Below are 16,307 nucleotides of genomic sequence, written 5' to 3'. Positions count from 1 at the left end.
GGTCAGCAAACACGTGGCTCTCCTGCCCACCCTGCCCTCACTCATGCTGCCACGGGTCTCGCTAATCACAGCCCACGTTCCATACCACTGGCTCTGGACTCTGCCCCAGAATCTTCCTCAGCAGACTTGCTCCAGGCAGGCTAACCAGGATTTTCATCCCTGGATAGATTATTAATTAACTTCTAAAGGCTGTGATAGAGTATTAATTAAGTTCTAAAACCCAACTCAACTCAATGCATTATCGACATTTCAATAGACCTTGCTTTCCTTTTTCTATATTTTAAGCTTTTTATGGCTTTTTAAAACATCCCAAGGAATTCCAGGAAATCCCTCCCTCATGTCTGTAGATCCATCCTTCCTCATCCCACCGTCCCCCAAATAATCAGCCTCACATTCCCAATCAAAATGCGCGTTATTGGCACCCACAATGTCTCTACAAAATTATTCTTCCTAATGTTTGCTAATTTCAATAACAAGAAGCCGGTGCGTACATTAGTTTGAATTGGAGCTTTAGAATGAAAAAAAATGTTATTTACTATTCTCTCCTGCCCTACCATGTTTTTGAGACCTATTAGCATTTAACCTCTATAAATTTCAGTTTCTTCATCTGTTAAACAGATGATAAACATGAGATAAAATACATGAAATATGACATAGTGCCCAGAGCATAATAGAGATTCCATTTCTTTATTTCCTTCAAGCTTCATTAAAGTGTGGCAGTGCAAATTGCCCTTAAGGCTGACTCGGATGCTGTGAATTCAGAATTAGATACTATAATATAACACAGCTAGGATAGAGTTGTGTAACCATCACATCAGTTTTATAATATTTTCATCATTCTATAAAAATCCACTGTGTATTTAGCAGTCACACTCAGTTCCCTCCGTTTCCCACCCCCAACCCTCGGCAACCATAAATCTCCAGTCTTGTCTATAGATTTGCTTATTCTGAACATTTCACTTAGAAGCAATCCTAGACTAGATGGTCTTCAATAACTGGCTTCTTGCACTTAGCTCAAGTTTTCAAGCTTCATCTATATTGTAAATGTATCAGTAATGTATTCCTTTTTGCCTTAAATCTTTTTCTGTTGTATGGATGGACCATCTTTTATTTATCCACTCATCCACTGATGGTCTTGTTTGTACCTTTTAGCCATGATGCATCATACCGCTATAAACATGAGCATACAAGTTTCTGTGTGAACAAAAGTTTTGATTTCTCTTGGGTATATATCTAGAAGCAGAATTGTTGAATCATATGTAACTCTCTGCTTAACTCTTGGGGAACTAAGCCTCTGCTTTCCAAAGTGGCTGCATCATCTCATGTTCCCACCAGCAAGGTACACGACTTCTGGTTTCTCCCCATCCTCACCAACATGTGTTACTGTCTGGCTTTTCATGACACCTCTTTGTCTTTTAAGGGGCAAAAACATGCACGATGCCTAAGAGTATTTTGTTTATTGGTTGTTGTCGTTACTGTGGTTATGAAAATTCTAATTCTGTATGTGTGTGGTGGGTGACAGGGAACGAGATTTCATCCCAATGAAGTGATAGGTATGTTCCAGAGAGATGACCAATGCTGGCGGTCCTGTGGGTGGCTAGTTTTCTTTTGACTCCTAAAGAAAATAAGCAGAAACTTCTATTTAGAAGCAGTTGGGGATGGATTAAAACAACTAGGATTCTGACATATTTTCTTGCCCTTTGGCTCTAAATCTTTCACAAATAAAGATGGGCAGTGAAGATGATAGAGCTTAAAAGAGAAAAACATGTAAGCCTCAACTTAAAACATTAGACCAGTCCACCATCCCACATCTCAAGTATGAATTATAGAGATTTGTTTATTCTTTCCCACTTTTGCAGTAGGCTCTTTCCATACTGGGTTTCACTGGGGGCCCCCTGCAATCATTTCAATAGAGCTCATTTAGCCGGTCAGCTTTCCGTTCTGTTGTGGTCTCCACCTCTCACCCATCTCTTAGAGCACTGGCATGAAAAAGCCCAAGGATGCTGGAATAGCATCCCTAGACTTCCAGACATATCTCCTGAGAAGTTACCAGACAATACGCTTGGTGTAGAGAGCGTCCAGCAAAACTGTGGATTCATGCCATTTCTTTTCTTGCCCAGGAATTGGCTGAAACTTGTAATGTCAAAGCACTTCCCACATTCCAGATGTTCAAGAAGAACTATCAGGTAGGTTTTCATGGTAACCAGCTGGGTCAAATTAGATTCTAGAACCATCAGAGTCTCCCCCCCCCCCCAAAAAAACCTAGGTTATCATGAGTGGGTGAAACAACTGCCTTTATTTTTAATACTTAACAATTTTAGTTTCTGAAGGTTACATACTGTCAAGGGAGCAAAAAATATATATATGGTATATAATCAATCTCCCCACTCAGACCATCTGAAGTGTACAAATTCATATAAATTCTCCCACTGTTACCTCTATCCTGAGGCAGAACCATCAAGAATCTTCCAGAGAAGGACATGATGAAATTCTCACACAAATGTATACAAGTTGTTAACAACGGTTGAGGAAATGTTAATCAAACCTGTCACAAGGCAATGTAGACCAGCCCTGGGACACAAAGGTTCTCAAGTTCAGGTTCTCATGGTTCAAATATAACTTCTACAATGTCCTTTGAGCAGTTTACTTAATCTCTTTCTATCTTAGTTTCCCTATTTATAAAAACCTGCATCATAATAAATTTTTTCCTTAGAGGGTTATTGTGAAAATTAAATGAATTAACATGACTAAAGTGTTTAGACCCCTGGCATAAGTACAGGCATGTTATGGTAGTTATCTTGAAGATATTTTAGAAGGGACACTAAGAAAGGGGCTTCAAGGTGGTGGGAGAGGAGCTGGACCCACTGAACCAGGAAGGCTGGAAGGCCCATAAAGATGTCAGTATGAAGTAACCTAGGTAACCAATGACCCATAGAAAGAGACAATCAATGACCAGTAGAAAAGGACAATACTGCCTAGGGGTGCAGAGAGGCCAGTGAAAGACTTGCAGCCAATTTCACACCAGAGAGAGTATTTATACCCCTGCAGGCCTTTGCATCTGTTTCTCTCCCCTCTGCTCCTTCAGGAGAGGGACTCCTTTCCAACTTAGGAAGTGCTTCTAAACTTCTCTTTGGAAGCGCCCTGAACTTTCTCTCTGTTCATCCTAAATACAATTTCTCTCCATTCCTCTGAAACTTGCGCAGGTTACTTTTGCTCTCTATTTACATGGGCTGTGCTGCTCCAATTTTATTTTCTGTTTTCATTCATTTTTGTTTTCAATTACTGCCGTGCCTCAGTTGAACTTTCTAGCTCAGTCAAGTAGTCGAACCTGGTCAGCTGGGTTCAGGGAACTGGGACCCCCTTCGCCCTAACAACACTGATGAAATAAAATGTCTACAACGTTGAGCATGTGGGGAAACCAGTCCATTCGTATGGGGCTGGGCACACTGACCATTGTGAGTACCTCATGAAATGCGATTCTGCAGCACACTAAGGGACACAAGACGCTCATTTCCTTTAACACAACTCCCCACTCCAAGGAAATTTGCTGCGCAAGTATCTGAGGAAAAAATAAACAGCTAAGTGTATGATAACTGTAGCATTCTTTCTCGTTTTAAAACAGGAAGTAATTGAAATGTCTTTTTTCAGTAGAATGGTTACGTGAATTATAATACGTGTTCTATATGACATGGTGTACAAGTAAAAAATGTTATGAAGAATATACGTTAAGGAAATTCATGCTTAAGCTTTGTAAAGATTACGTCTGCTGTATGAAGAATGAAAGCATTTGATATGCTAGCAAATTTTATTTTCACTTTCTATCTGTATATACTTCAATATCATTGATGTAATAGATTTAAATTATTAACAAAAATGCTGCATATTCTCTCCTTTGGGCTTTTGCTTGAAAATTAAAGCTATTTAACTTATGCTTTCAGTTTAGCCTATTTGCATGTCAAATTTTCTATCTGCATGGGTCATTATGAAAGTTTTGAGACTCACAAAAATCAAAAAACATAAAATCTGCACAGATGGAAACAATGACCCTCCAGCAACACAGAAAAGCCGGGCAAGTTGAAACTTCCACTGGTGAATCAGGAAGAACGCTGTTGACTGTGTTTCCTAAAGGGAAATGACGGGCCATACATAACACAATTTGTCTCAAAACTCTCATAGTGACCCATGTATTATCTTTTATTATTTTCTCTTTTTCTCTCATCTCAGAAATAAGAAAGTTTCCCCTTTTGAAATGAACTCCACTCACATTCCTTGACTGTAGTCCTTCCCTTCTGCTCCAAGCCTTCATCTGTCAGTCTTTCAAGCTTGGAGTTTGGACACCGTTTTTGTCACCCAGCACCCATTCTCCATTCTCTACTAACAGTTCTCTGATTTTCCTCCGAGGAATCACCCCCTTTCCCATTCTCAGCCCATGTGCTTCCTTAGGGCTCCATCTCCAAGCCCATTCTCCATCAGCAATTGGCCCCAAACTCCAGGCCACCCAGTCCAAGCAAACCAGAGCTCATTTAAGGACTTCACTTGAGCAGCTAGGCAAAGGCCTAGTCTTTTTATATTACTGGGTTTGGATTTGGGAAGATAGAAAGCTGAAACTAGTACAGCTAATTTGTCACCATATGGAACCTGGAAATGAATCCTCCTTACGGGGAGTGCAGAGTCCAGACAAGAGGCAGCAATGGAACACTGAATTCGTCCATACCTGAACCTTGGACTGTCTCCTTAGACTTGCCACCAAAACATTTCTAATAAACATACCTGAATTTCTCCCAGACTTCTCTCCTCCCTTCAGGGTCTAATTCTTAAAAGAATAGAAGATGCTGCTTCCAATTCCTGCGTTCCACTCACTCCTTCAGCTACTTTCTTGAAAGTCACAAAGGATCTCCCAGCACCTAATTCAAATAGCCAATCCTCAATCCTTGCTTTCCTCTGCTACACCAGCACCATAACGAATCAGCCTCTATATTCTTTTAGCTTCTATCCCTGACATCTCCCCAAGGCTCCCCTCTGGCTTCTCCAACTCCTGCCACGTTCAGGTATAAGTGTTCCCCAAGACTTTGCTTTCTCTGCTTCAACAATGGCGTCCCTACTTCTAGTTCCAGCTATAAATACCTCTGACTTAGACAATTGCAATAGCTCCACTCATCCCAAGTTCGTGCCATAGCTCTGTTCTCATCTCCAAACAGACCCACTCACAGCTCCATGTATCTCATTCCCTTATTTAAAATTTGGTGCTCTTCGACCTGCATTGCCTACGAATCAAGGTGAAACCCTTGTGTGTAAGGCTGGGATTCAGGTTTCTCCATAATTTTGACCCAATCTACTATTGCAAACCCTACTCTTCTGTTTAACGCAGATCTTAATTTCATGTATTTTCTCATACTTTTCCAAGCACCTGGAGGAATACGTGTCTGATTTGAAAGGCCAATGTCTAAAAGAATCCCAGGTGGACATCAAACTCTCATCACGAGTGTGATGAATGAGTGAATGAGCCAGTGAATGAAAGAGTGGATGCTTCTGTCTCCTCCTGCGTCCCACTGCCAGCTCTGCCTCCTCTCCTGATTCTGATTCTGATTCTGTCCCAGTGCCAACTTGGACAAATTCATCTCCCACTCTATGGTTTTCTGGTTTCATTCCTTCCAAAGGTGTCATTGCTGGGTGGCTGCTGCCACTCAATGGTTTTTACTCAGTTTTATTATGATATAAGACTCTGAGTTCTCAACTGATTATGTATCTGGGCTTTTGAGCACTTCCAAGCTATGCTTTTGAGGAAAGGCTTGGCACTGCTTGGTCTCAGTTCTATATGGAGATGGTAGTCTCCTCATTAAGTGGGAGTAGAGGAAACTCGTATAAACAATTATTTAACTGGAGTCTGAAGGATACGAATCTCTTCTGAATTGAAAGAACCAAACACCTGCATTCTAAGGATCACTAAGGATTCCAACTCTGAATTATCTTCCAGGTAGCTATTGGAAAATAAAATAAAATTCACTCTCCATTAAGCTGATTTCCACCCCATATTCTAATTCCAGAGTCAGCCAACAAGTTATGTCCCAAGAATTTTTCTTGAGACTTGAATTTCTCATTGAGATCATATATGTCACATTATTACTGAGGAATCGACTTCTAAACTTTGTTTATACCTGTAATCATGTCTCCTGACAGATTCATACCTCAATTGGCTTAGATATCATTTGAAAACACCCAGAAAAGTTTGCCACATTGGCTCTATTTAACAAAGAATGTCATTCTCCTGTGCAGATGACAAGGAGGAGGAGGACATCCTACAGGACTGTATTACAAATCTCTTGCTCTTGTTCCTTAGCCCCCAGCCTTTGGTTTCTGAGCAGCACTGCAGCAGTCTGCAAGGTGGCCACCTCTGCCAGTGCCTCCAGAAATGTAGTGAAGCCATGACCTTCTGAAACTCCCCCCAGGTCCTGCTGCACAGTGGTCTGCAAGGAGAGTCACTGGGACCAGAGGAGCTTTGGGATGGCCAGGCAAAAAGACATGTTCATGGGAAATGCATGGGAACTTCCTTCCTTTTTCAACAGAATTGACTAGGAAGGCCTCCACTGACATCCACTGTTTTCCAGTGGGGTTGGGGGTGAGAAAAGCCAAATTCAATTCTTCGAGCCCACCTCCCTATATATGCTCCTCTCTTTTATCTGGGACAGCACCATGGAAAATTGCCTTATTAAAGCAGTTAAGTGCTATGTATCTGTTATTACTGAAAAAGTAAAAACCTGGAGTCCGGTTTCTATTAAGGATTCTTATGAGAAATGGCTTCACATTTCTGGTAAAGCATCTGGCAAAGAGCCACCTGTCCACTATGTCTTTTTAAATGTACATGATATAAAAATCATTATGGTGATTCCTCCTGGAACACGGAGTTAGAGTTATTCGCCTCCCTTGAAAATGTGGTCTGCTTCCTTACAGAAGCATTAGGGAATCCCTTGGGTTTCTCTTTTTGCTGTTACTGCCAAGACTCTCAGGATGATGTTGGCTCAACTTCTTTACCATGGTTTCCTGGCACTCTCCAACTGCCATCCCCATGCTGTCTTCTCCTTGAATAGTTTCATTATTTTATCTTGCCCTAGATTCTAGCCCATATCGAAGTATTTTTGAAATATATAAAATAAAAATAAATTAAACTTTAAAAACCTAAAACAAATGAAGCTATATATATGATGATCTAGGGCCATGATAGATGATGGATATTCTCTGGTCACTGGAAGTTTTCAGACAGAAGTTGGATGAACATTTGGCAAGGATCCAATATAAGGAATGGCTGTAATTATGTCATAGTTTTAGGGCAAAGGAGAGCCAAGGCAAATGATAGGTGATAAATAAGGCAGGCTTGTTTCTTCCTGCTGTATTCCTTAGTGTTTTCATCTAGGATATCACACCATGTTCCGGGAAGATTAATTGTAGTAAGTTCATGCCTATGGTGTGTTCCAAGTGCAAGTCTCCAAACTTTGGCTGGTTTTTGTAACCAGAATATTACACTGTGTTCTATTGTAAGTAGTTCATAAATTTGATTTATAGACGCTCTTAAAATTCAATAATGACTGTAAACTCTTTCTCTCCAGACAAAGGAACATCTGCCCATAAACTGAAACGAATACTAAGGTATTCAATGACCCTCTAAAGCCCATCAATGGATCACTGAGGTTAACTTTGGTTCTAGACCCATGGATTGGTATATGTTCATGGAGTATAGAAAGGGAAAGAAATAAAGAATTAGCAAGGTTGGGTCACTTGCTTAAATATAAGCCAACCATCAAAAGACTCCCTCTTTCATTCTTTGACAAAGTAAAATGGACTAGCTTCCCAAGCACTTTGGTCCACTAATAAGAGTGAGTACAAGTGAATAATTTAGAAAAACTCATCTGCTGGACTGAGCTATCACGTTAAGTGGGAAGAAGCTCACACTCTTATTTTTGCAAGCTATAGGACTCCTGTTGAGATCATGAAACCCATTTCCAACAACACGCTCCTTAAAGTAGGCAAAGATATCAAAAGACTCCAAGCAGGCAGTACCACAGTGTGCTAGAAAGAGGGCAAACTTGGCGGACTCAAGGGCAAAGTAGGAGAATAGGGTGGAACAATAGGAAGTGAGGAGAATATTGGTCGCTGGAGAATCGCCTTCCCAAATGCTTGCTGTTCTGCTTCTTAAACAACCCTGCTTGATCCATCTCCCAGAAGATTATTTGCAGCTAGTCTTTGCCATCTCTGGAGTCAGATGGCTATAGGTTGATCCCCAGGTCTGCCTCTTACTGGTGGGTGACCTTGGGGATGTATTATAAACACCTTGAGTCTCGGTTTCCTTCTCTGTGAAATAGGGACTACAAAACCTGCCCTTGAACAAACACCATGAAATCTGCAATAATATCTATAAAGTGTCCATTAGTACATACTATAAATTGTAGCTATCATTAGGCCCCAGCAGCTAGCCGTGCATGCCCATGTCCCTGAAAATGTATAAAGAAATAGAAATGTAGAAGTAAAGTTTATGAGAGACCTCTAAAGCTCTTTGAAAATTTACAACATCCATTTAAGCTGAGTCAACTTAACAGTCAGGCGTTTCCTACCCAATGATACTCAACCTGTCAAGGATTGTGTTGACACAGAGGGGCTCTGCATGAAACAAACTTAAAAAAAATAAAATAAAACTAACTCTTACATGGTCTTCAGGGGTCTAAAGGGTGCAGACCCCTAAAAGGGATTCCCTATCAGCCCCCCCCACAAGTAGTTGATCCCTTGGCAGAGGTAACTGACTAGAAGGGCAAGAACTAAGTGAGATGGGAGGGAACGTGGGCCAAGGGCAACAACTTTTAGCGCTACTCCTAAAAATGCTGCTTTCAACTTTGGCAACAAAAAGGCCTGTGTGTGTCTCTTCTCCAGAGTGAGGCAAGTGAGCCAGGATATTGCAACTATGATGTTTGATATTTTTTATCACGGATTTTTGCATTAATTTTTAATACTTGTATTTATTATTTATGAAAACATTATTCATCTTGATTACTGAATTTGGGGCATCCACCCCTTGCATTTCCTCCCCTTGTTCCAACTCTCCTCTTCTTTAAATTTTAAATTGTTGAAATATAAGAGTGTTTCTTTTGGTGATTCACCTGAAGGACTTATAGTCTCAGTAGGAAGTTATATTCCTAGTTAAGATTTATTATAGCAAAGAATACAAAGCAAAATTAATGAGGAAAAGGTCTGCATTTGTGGCGTTCAGAAAGGTCCAGTATAGACTTCTGGCATCCCCTTCTGTTAGAGGACACAGAGGAGTGGTCTCTCTCTTGCAATGAACTTCAGGTACATGTGTATATACCTAGGAAGAATGACCCTTCCTAGGACCACTCGGGGATCCAGGTCATTATGAGGGTCAGGGTGCTTGTCATATCTTTCTATGCAACCATTACTATAAAACCAGCCATGGCAATGGAAACTCAGGACTGGAACAATAAAACCAGGTGCACGTTATAATATTTCATTATTAGAACAAGTTGAAAAAAAGGCCAATAGAGATAAGAAAAAAAATTAATAAGAGATAGACAGGGTCAAGTTCTGTTCCCCAGGCTGGAGTGCAGTGGCAGGATCATAGCTCATTACAGCCTTGAACTCCTGAGCTCAAGCCGTCCTCCTGCCTCAGCCTCCAAGTAGTTGGGACTACAGGAATGTGCCACCACAGCCTGATTTTATACATATATAATACATATACAAATTTGTGTGTATTTATACACACAAATATATATACACACACAGAGAGAGAGAAAAAGGGATGGGTCTCACAATGTTTGCCAAGGCTTGTCTTGCACTCATGGCCTCAAGTAATCCTCCAACCTCAGCCACCCAAATATAGACCCTTTTCTTAAATTTGAGTGCATATGAATTCAAGCTGCCTTCTTGATTTGATTTAGCTCAATATTAAAAACCTTAATCAAGCTCCTTATACTTGTAAGGCATTGTTGAAAGTCGAAAGGGAAGTGTTTAAACATCTGCAACATGGTGCAGGTGGTTCTAGGGAAGAGGTGAGTGCGGTGAAGTCAAAGAAAGGAGCCAAGATAGGTCAGGCAGAAATTAACACTGTCCACCTCTCCCGAGAAGGAGGAGGTACTTTTAAAACTTCTCATATTAGACATACGTCATATTAATGTTTTTCATTTTAATCAACCATTTAATGCATTTGTAAACCCTTCTTTAAAAAGAGAAAGAATATAATATCATTATAAATTATGAAATTGCATTGTATGTACAAGCACTTCTACAGCCATCCCCCAAAATTTGTCTTGTGCTGGTTGGTGTTTTAGATCTTTATGTTGTTTGTTGTTGTCTTAACTACGTACAAATGTCTGGAAAACTGATGAGTTCTCATACAGCTAGTCTAAATATAACTTCAGTATTCATTCAGCCATAATCGTCTATCAGCTGGCCAAGGCGTTTTATGATAATGACTCTATGAGTGTGTCATTAGTCAGACTCTGAAGTCTCATTTAAACTGTCAAGTCCATTTGTTAGGAGGGAAACACTGTCTCCAGTCTCTTTGGAATTTCCCAGGAAGGGTAATAGACTTTTTGTAAGTGATTAAATGTCCTTGGCATTAAAAGAAAACAAACTGCCTCTGATTGAACCTGAGGAATTGGGGGGGAGGGCAGTCCTCTCTATTTTATTTTTAAAAATAAGTTTTAAAATATTCGTAATAAAATATTTTTTTGAAAAATGATTGCTGGGCTTAGACAGCTGAGTTATGAATGAAGAGCCCTCGCCACCCTGCCCATCCCACGGGCCTCAGCAAACTGGAGCTTATCATTTGCATTAGTAGTCACTTAGAGGGTGGCAGGAGAATAAGGCACGGTAGGCCGGGCCTGATGACTCACACCCGTAACCCTAGCACTCTGAGAGGCCGAGGCAGGTGGATTGCTTGAGTTCAGGAGCTCAAGATCAGCCTGAGCCAGAGTGAGACCCCGTCTCTAAAAAATCATTATGGTGGGCACTTGTAGTCCCAGCTTCTTGGGAAGCTGAGGCGGAGGGATCACTGCAGGCCAAGAGTTAGAGGTTGCTGTGAGCTATAATGCCATGGCACTCTGCCAAGGCCAACAAAGTGAGACTCTGTCTCAAAAAAAAAAAAAGTAAATAAATAAAAGACAGAAATGAAGCCCTTGAGAAGAGAGAAGCAAGCCCATTTCTTAAGGCTGCAGAATGGAGCGTGCCTTTGAGAGATTAAAGTCAGAAAGCATCCTGGGCAGAAATCATATGTAATAGCCTTGCATACATATCTTCTCAAAAGAATGCTGCTTATGAAATATCCTTTGACAAGGGCAGACAATTAAACTCAAGAACTTATCCTAGAAAAAGTGCTACATACCTTATTGCTGACTATCCCTATGATCGCCTTTGAAGTGTTCCCCTTGGCCATCTGGTGACTATAGTGTTATTCAGCAGTGACGTATGTAGCACCTTTTTTAGTATGAGTTTTCAAACTTAATTGTCTGACCTTATACAACAACAGCTCTGATGGCCATTCCAGAAAAAAAGTTCTGAAATGGCTTTGAAGGGTGAACTAGGCCATGGCATCAGTGCATGGCTTCCCAAGGGGACTACTTTGAAGGTGACTGCAGTGATGTTCAGCAATGACGTATGTAGCACTTTCTCTAGGATGACTCCATGAACGTAATTGCCCGAGCTCATATGAATAAGCTACTGCTCATCCATTAAATCCATTTGTTAAGTTCCTGTATGCAAAGCCCAGTGCTAGATAGGGGATCTCAAATGCAACATTTGTCTTTGGCAAACTGGACAAAAAGAATAAGGCAGGTAATACCTAGTCCCTGAAACTTAGAACTGCCCAGAGTCGTGGCTCTGTACTTCAATGACCAGAAATCAGCTTAGCTCAATGCAGACGTAAAATCATCAATAGAGCATCTACTCTCTGTAAGGTTCTAGGCTAGAAACTAAAAATATGAAGGAAAAATGAAGGTGCAGGTCCATCCTTGGTCTCATGAGGAAGACAGAAAGCAAAACTCAGTTACTTAATAGTGCAATATACAGAGTATAAAGTTAACCCATCTTGAAGGATACTTGAGATTAGCAAGTGAGAAAAGATGGGAAGAAGCCGAGTTACAAGATAGCATGGGTAAATGTCAGAAATGATTTGAATAATAATACAACCATGGTATAAAATTATCACTAGCAATTGAGCTCCAGGAGGGGATCTTACCTGTTTTGTTTGCAGTAAGTCCCGCTTGCAGCAGGCACTCATTAAATGGACAAATCATCTAAAGTGCTGCTGGAGTTCAGAGTTTATGGTACGGAGTGACAGTGAGGTAGAACAAGGGCAAAGTCAAGGAGGCCTTATAAGAAGCTTGGATTGTATGGCTATGGGGAAACAGTGAGGACATTTACAAAGAAGGATGGCATGATGCATTTGTGGTCTTGAACTTCAAGGACAAGAAGGCACTTAGGAAACACAAGACTGAGAGAGAGACACAAATTATATAGCTGTTGCTCAAGTCCAGGTGAAAGCTGACCAAGGTAAAATCCGTGGAATTAGGAGACGAGCTAAATGTCACCTAATGCCAACAGAATGGCTAACACAAAAAAGACGGGCAATACCAAGGCTCGTCAAGATCTACAGCCATGACACCCTGAACGTGCCCAATCTCATCAGATCTCAGAAGCTAAGCAGGGCTGGGCCTGGGTAATACTTGGATGGGAGACCAAGTGTTGTCAAGGATGGGGACCCACCAGAATACTCATCTTCTGCTGGTGGAGGACAAATTAAATGTATATGCAGCATAATTTTAAGAAACTGTTAAGTAGCTTCTACTAGAGCAGAACCCCACAATCCCACTTTTAGTTATGCAACAGAGTGCTTATGTGCCCACTAAGAGAGCCCCACAAAGATATGGGTGGGAATGTTTCTAGCAGCACTCTTTATCACAGCTACAATGGATAAATTATGTTATATTCATGCAACAGAGTACTCAAAACATAGTGAAAAATGAATGTGGTTACCACGACACTGATAAATCTCATACCCCTCATGTCAAATGGAAGAGGCTAGACACAGACAATACTATCTGTAAAATTCCAGCTATCAAAGTTTAAACACAGGCAAAACTATTTATTGTGAAGAATGAAGGTCAGTCAGCATAGTGGCTGCCTTAGGGCATCGGGCAGTGGCAGAGGGGAGGTTTCTGGGTCCTGGTAAAATTCTGTACCTTGACCCAGGTGTGGTTACACGGTGTGCTCGTTCTATAATTATTCTCCAAACTATATTCTCAATCCCAGCCTCAGCTTACATACACCCTCCCTTCCCTCCAACCACATAATACAGTTAATACTAAAGTGAAAATGAAAAGGGTCTCTTACGTCTATATCTTATCAAACTTAAGATGCTTATAAAAGATGCACCATTATCTCATATACTACTAAAAAGTATTATATCCAGTTAAAATTTGTGGTAAATTTATGAGTTTTTTAAATGTGACTTTGGTTTCCTGGCTCAAGTGACAGGGTGGGTGATAGTACCCGTGTAAGGTTCAGTGTGAAAGAAGAGTCAGACTCCACGGCAGCCAAGGCTCCTATTGCACGTGTGGCTTCTGGCTGCCCTTGGTGGCTGTCATATCATAACCTGACAGTCATGGAAATGCCGCCTCCCTGGAAATCTTCCTTTCAGGGTTGTGCCCTCTTATTTCTTACACTCCTAGGGCCTGTACTGTCCTTCCAAGGGGCAGTTTCCGCCAAGAAGAGAAGCCGCCTTCCAGGGCCCCCGGCTCTCTTTGGTTCCACACTGCCATTGGGCAGTAAGCAAGGGGTTAAGACAAGCAGGCAAGTTCAGATCCATTAAGGTTATGGCCATAAAGATGGCAAAAACATCTTATGGACCACAGGGGGCCTAGCAGACTGGCGTCCCATGGTGGTGAACGCAGGGAACAGCTGCTCGTCCTCTGCGAGCTGCTCTTCCGTTCAGAGGGTCTTTCACGTGTCTTCCCTTGAGTCAAGCACTCCTGGGGCAGGGGAGCAGAGAACAGAGGCTTGGGAGGGATTTTGGACAGAAGCCACAAGAGAAGAACAAGGGGAAGCCACTGTTCCCACAGAGGGACACCTGCCCTTCCAGTTCCCAGGGGAAAAACGGAGATTGACATGGAACCCCAAACTTCTTACACTCTGCATTCCACCCCAAAATTTCCTCTAAGACCAGATTGGACTGTCTAGAGGTCCTGATGCTCCCAAGTGAAAGGAGTTTAAAAATCACTCCCTCTCCGCCAGCCTCCAGCCTTATTGTGGACCAGGCTAAGGCTTCTTTTGTCTCTCCTCGGTGCCTAGCTTGCTGACAGTGGGTTGGGCACACTGGCCACGTTGCTAAGCTTAACATTCTCTTCCTACCAACTCTGGTCATTCAGGTAGCAAAGCCCTGCCTAGGTTCCCACCAAAAGTTTTTGTCTCAGTGCCAGCTCAGGCCTCAGATTTCTCGGAGGGCTCTGAAACTCCCTTTCTGCCCCAGAACCACCATCCAGCTACCACCTGCGTGGCCACTTGATTCTTAGGAAAGAGATCTTTTGCAGACCTTTTTTTCCCTAGTCACTAGACTACCAGGGACGCAGATCATTTCTAACACCTACCTCCCCCGGCCAAGGCCAAAAGAACTATTTATAGAGACGATGGTTTCAAAGCAGACACTCAGATAAACCATGAAATTCTGCACCCACACTTAGGTAACCCTATTCTCAAGAATCAAAAGAACAATTTGCTGTATTAGAAGTGGAGTCATGGGCAAGCGGGTAAGTGAACCGGGTCCAAGCTGGAGTCACGAGTCTGGGGTTTACTTTAAAGGAACAAATAGAATGGCAGGCCTCAGACAGAATACTGCTGCTGAAGACCCAGAATCATTAGCGTGGGATGGCGTGTCCACTGCAGCACACTGAACACACACACTGAACCCTGATGTTCGTTCCAGGCTTTTCAACCCCCTGTCCCAAAATCCTAACACTATTCCTGGCTGCTAAACTCCACCCTTACTAGAAACTCAAATCTTTGCTCAACCCCAGCCTCAGCTTACACACACCCTCCCTTCCCTCCAACCACATATTACAGTTAATACTAAAGTGAAAATGAAAAGGGTCTCTTACGTCTATATCTTATCAAACTTAAGATGCTTATAAAAGATGCACCATTATCTCATATACTACTAAAAAGTATTATATCCAGTTAAAATATACCGTACCATCCACTGGGAAATACATCTTGATGCAGAGATGTGAAAATTTGAAAAGAAAATGTGCTTCCTAGAATCTAATGTAATACTTTTATCTGGGAAGAACGGGCAATCACAAGCCATTTGCTTTGAGAAGATCACGTAGTAATATGCGAATTAGCGAGCCTTCAAAACCGATGTATAAAAAGCTCAGAGAAGTTTCAATGATTGTGTTTCTTCATCTCCAACACCATCATACGTTTTTGATCTTAGGGGAGAGGACTATTGTGGAGAATCAGATATCTGGCAAAGCTTTAGCATAAACAATTTTGCAAGGGTGCCAAATGTGAAAATACCATGAGTTTAACACGTTCAATGTCTATTTATATTTAAAGTGTCTTTCAGATGATAGAAATGAGGAGCAGTAACTTTACAGTCAGGAACAAAACTCCCCAAAGCCTCAGCATCTCTGCAGTACTTGACCCAATAAAGTTTCACCTTTGTGTATTTGTGAACAGATTTTTGAATTATGTGGAGCTGATGCTGAAAAGTTGGAAGGGAAGATTCAAGAACTAATGTAAGCTGATCTCCAAGACAAAATATACTTGTGACATTTTAAAAGGCGACAGCAAATGTGTTTGTGTTTTTCTTCTCAGCAAATATTACAGTGTTCTATTGGCCTCTGGTCTAAAGCTTTACTGGTTAAATACCGCATTGCAACCTCCCAGCAAAATTGCTTAAAACGGTTGGGCTATTGGAGATGGTGTCATCTCCACTGTCCAGCTTACTGTTTACTGCTCGGAGCACATTCCTCAAGCAGTGATTGTGTGACCTTCACAATGCAGGCCCTGCACAGCCAAGTTAGTAGTAACAGATTGTCAGGTTTTCCAGAGATTGCCAAAGATGCAATTCTTCACAGTGATCAAGGAACAAACAATCGCCTTGTTGCCCTGGTGCATTTCAAACATGTGGAAGCCTCCCCCACATTCAGCCATTGTTGTCATACAAAATTCTCCTGTGCATCCTCTTGTATTTGAACTGTGTCATTTTTCCCTTTCACATCACCTCTCTAAAATTCTTCTATAGGCTCGGC

The 16,307-nt window shown here is 41.6% G+C and overlaps 1 protein-coding gene across 1 annotated transcript in view; it reads left to right on the top strand.

Moving 5' to 3' along the window:
• LOC100951421 (thioredoxin domain-containing protein 8) overlaps nt 1–15,955 on the top strand; it is a 25,399-nt gene extending 9,444 nt beyond the window's left edge. The window contains exons 4-7 of the mRNA XM_023510478.1: nt 2,121–2,186; nt 14,736–14,801; nt 15,733–15,791; nt 15,871–15,955. Coding sequence (XP_023366246.1) covers nt 2,121–2,186; nt 14,736–14,801; nt 15,733–15,791; nt 15,871–15,955 — 276 coding nt within the window. The remainder of the gene's footprint in view (nt 1–2,120; nt 2,187–14,735; nt 14,802–15,732; nt 15,792–15,870) is intronic.
• Nucleotides 15,956–16,307: the final 352 nt, after the last annotated feature.

Source organism: Otolemur garnettii, unplaced genomic scaffold (assembly GCF_000181295.1).
Source record: "Otolemur garnettii isolate 467f Iridium unplaced genomic scaffold, OtoGar3 scaffold00014, whole genome shotgun sequence".
Taxonomy (NCBI): domain Eukaryota; kingdom Metazoa; phylum Chordata; class Mammalia; order Primates; family Galagidae; genus Otolemur; species Otolemur garnettii.
This window is presented reverse-complemented; position numbering and strand designations above follow the sequence as displayed.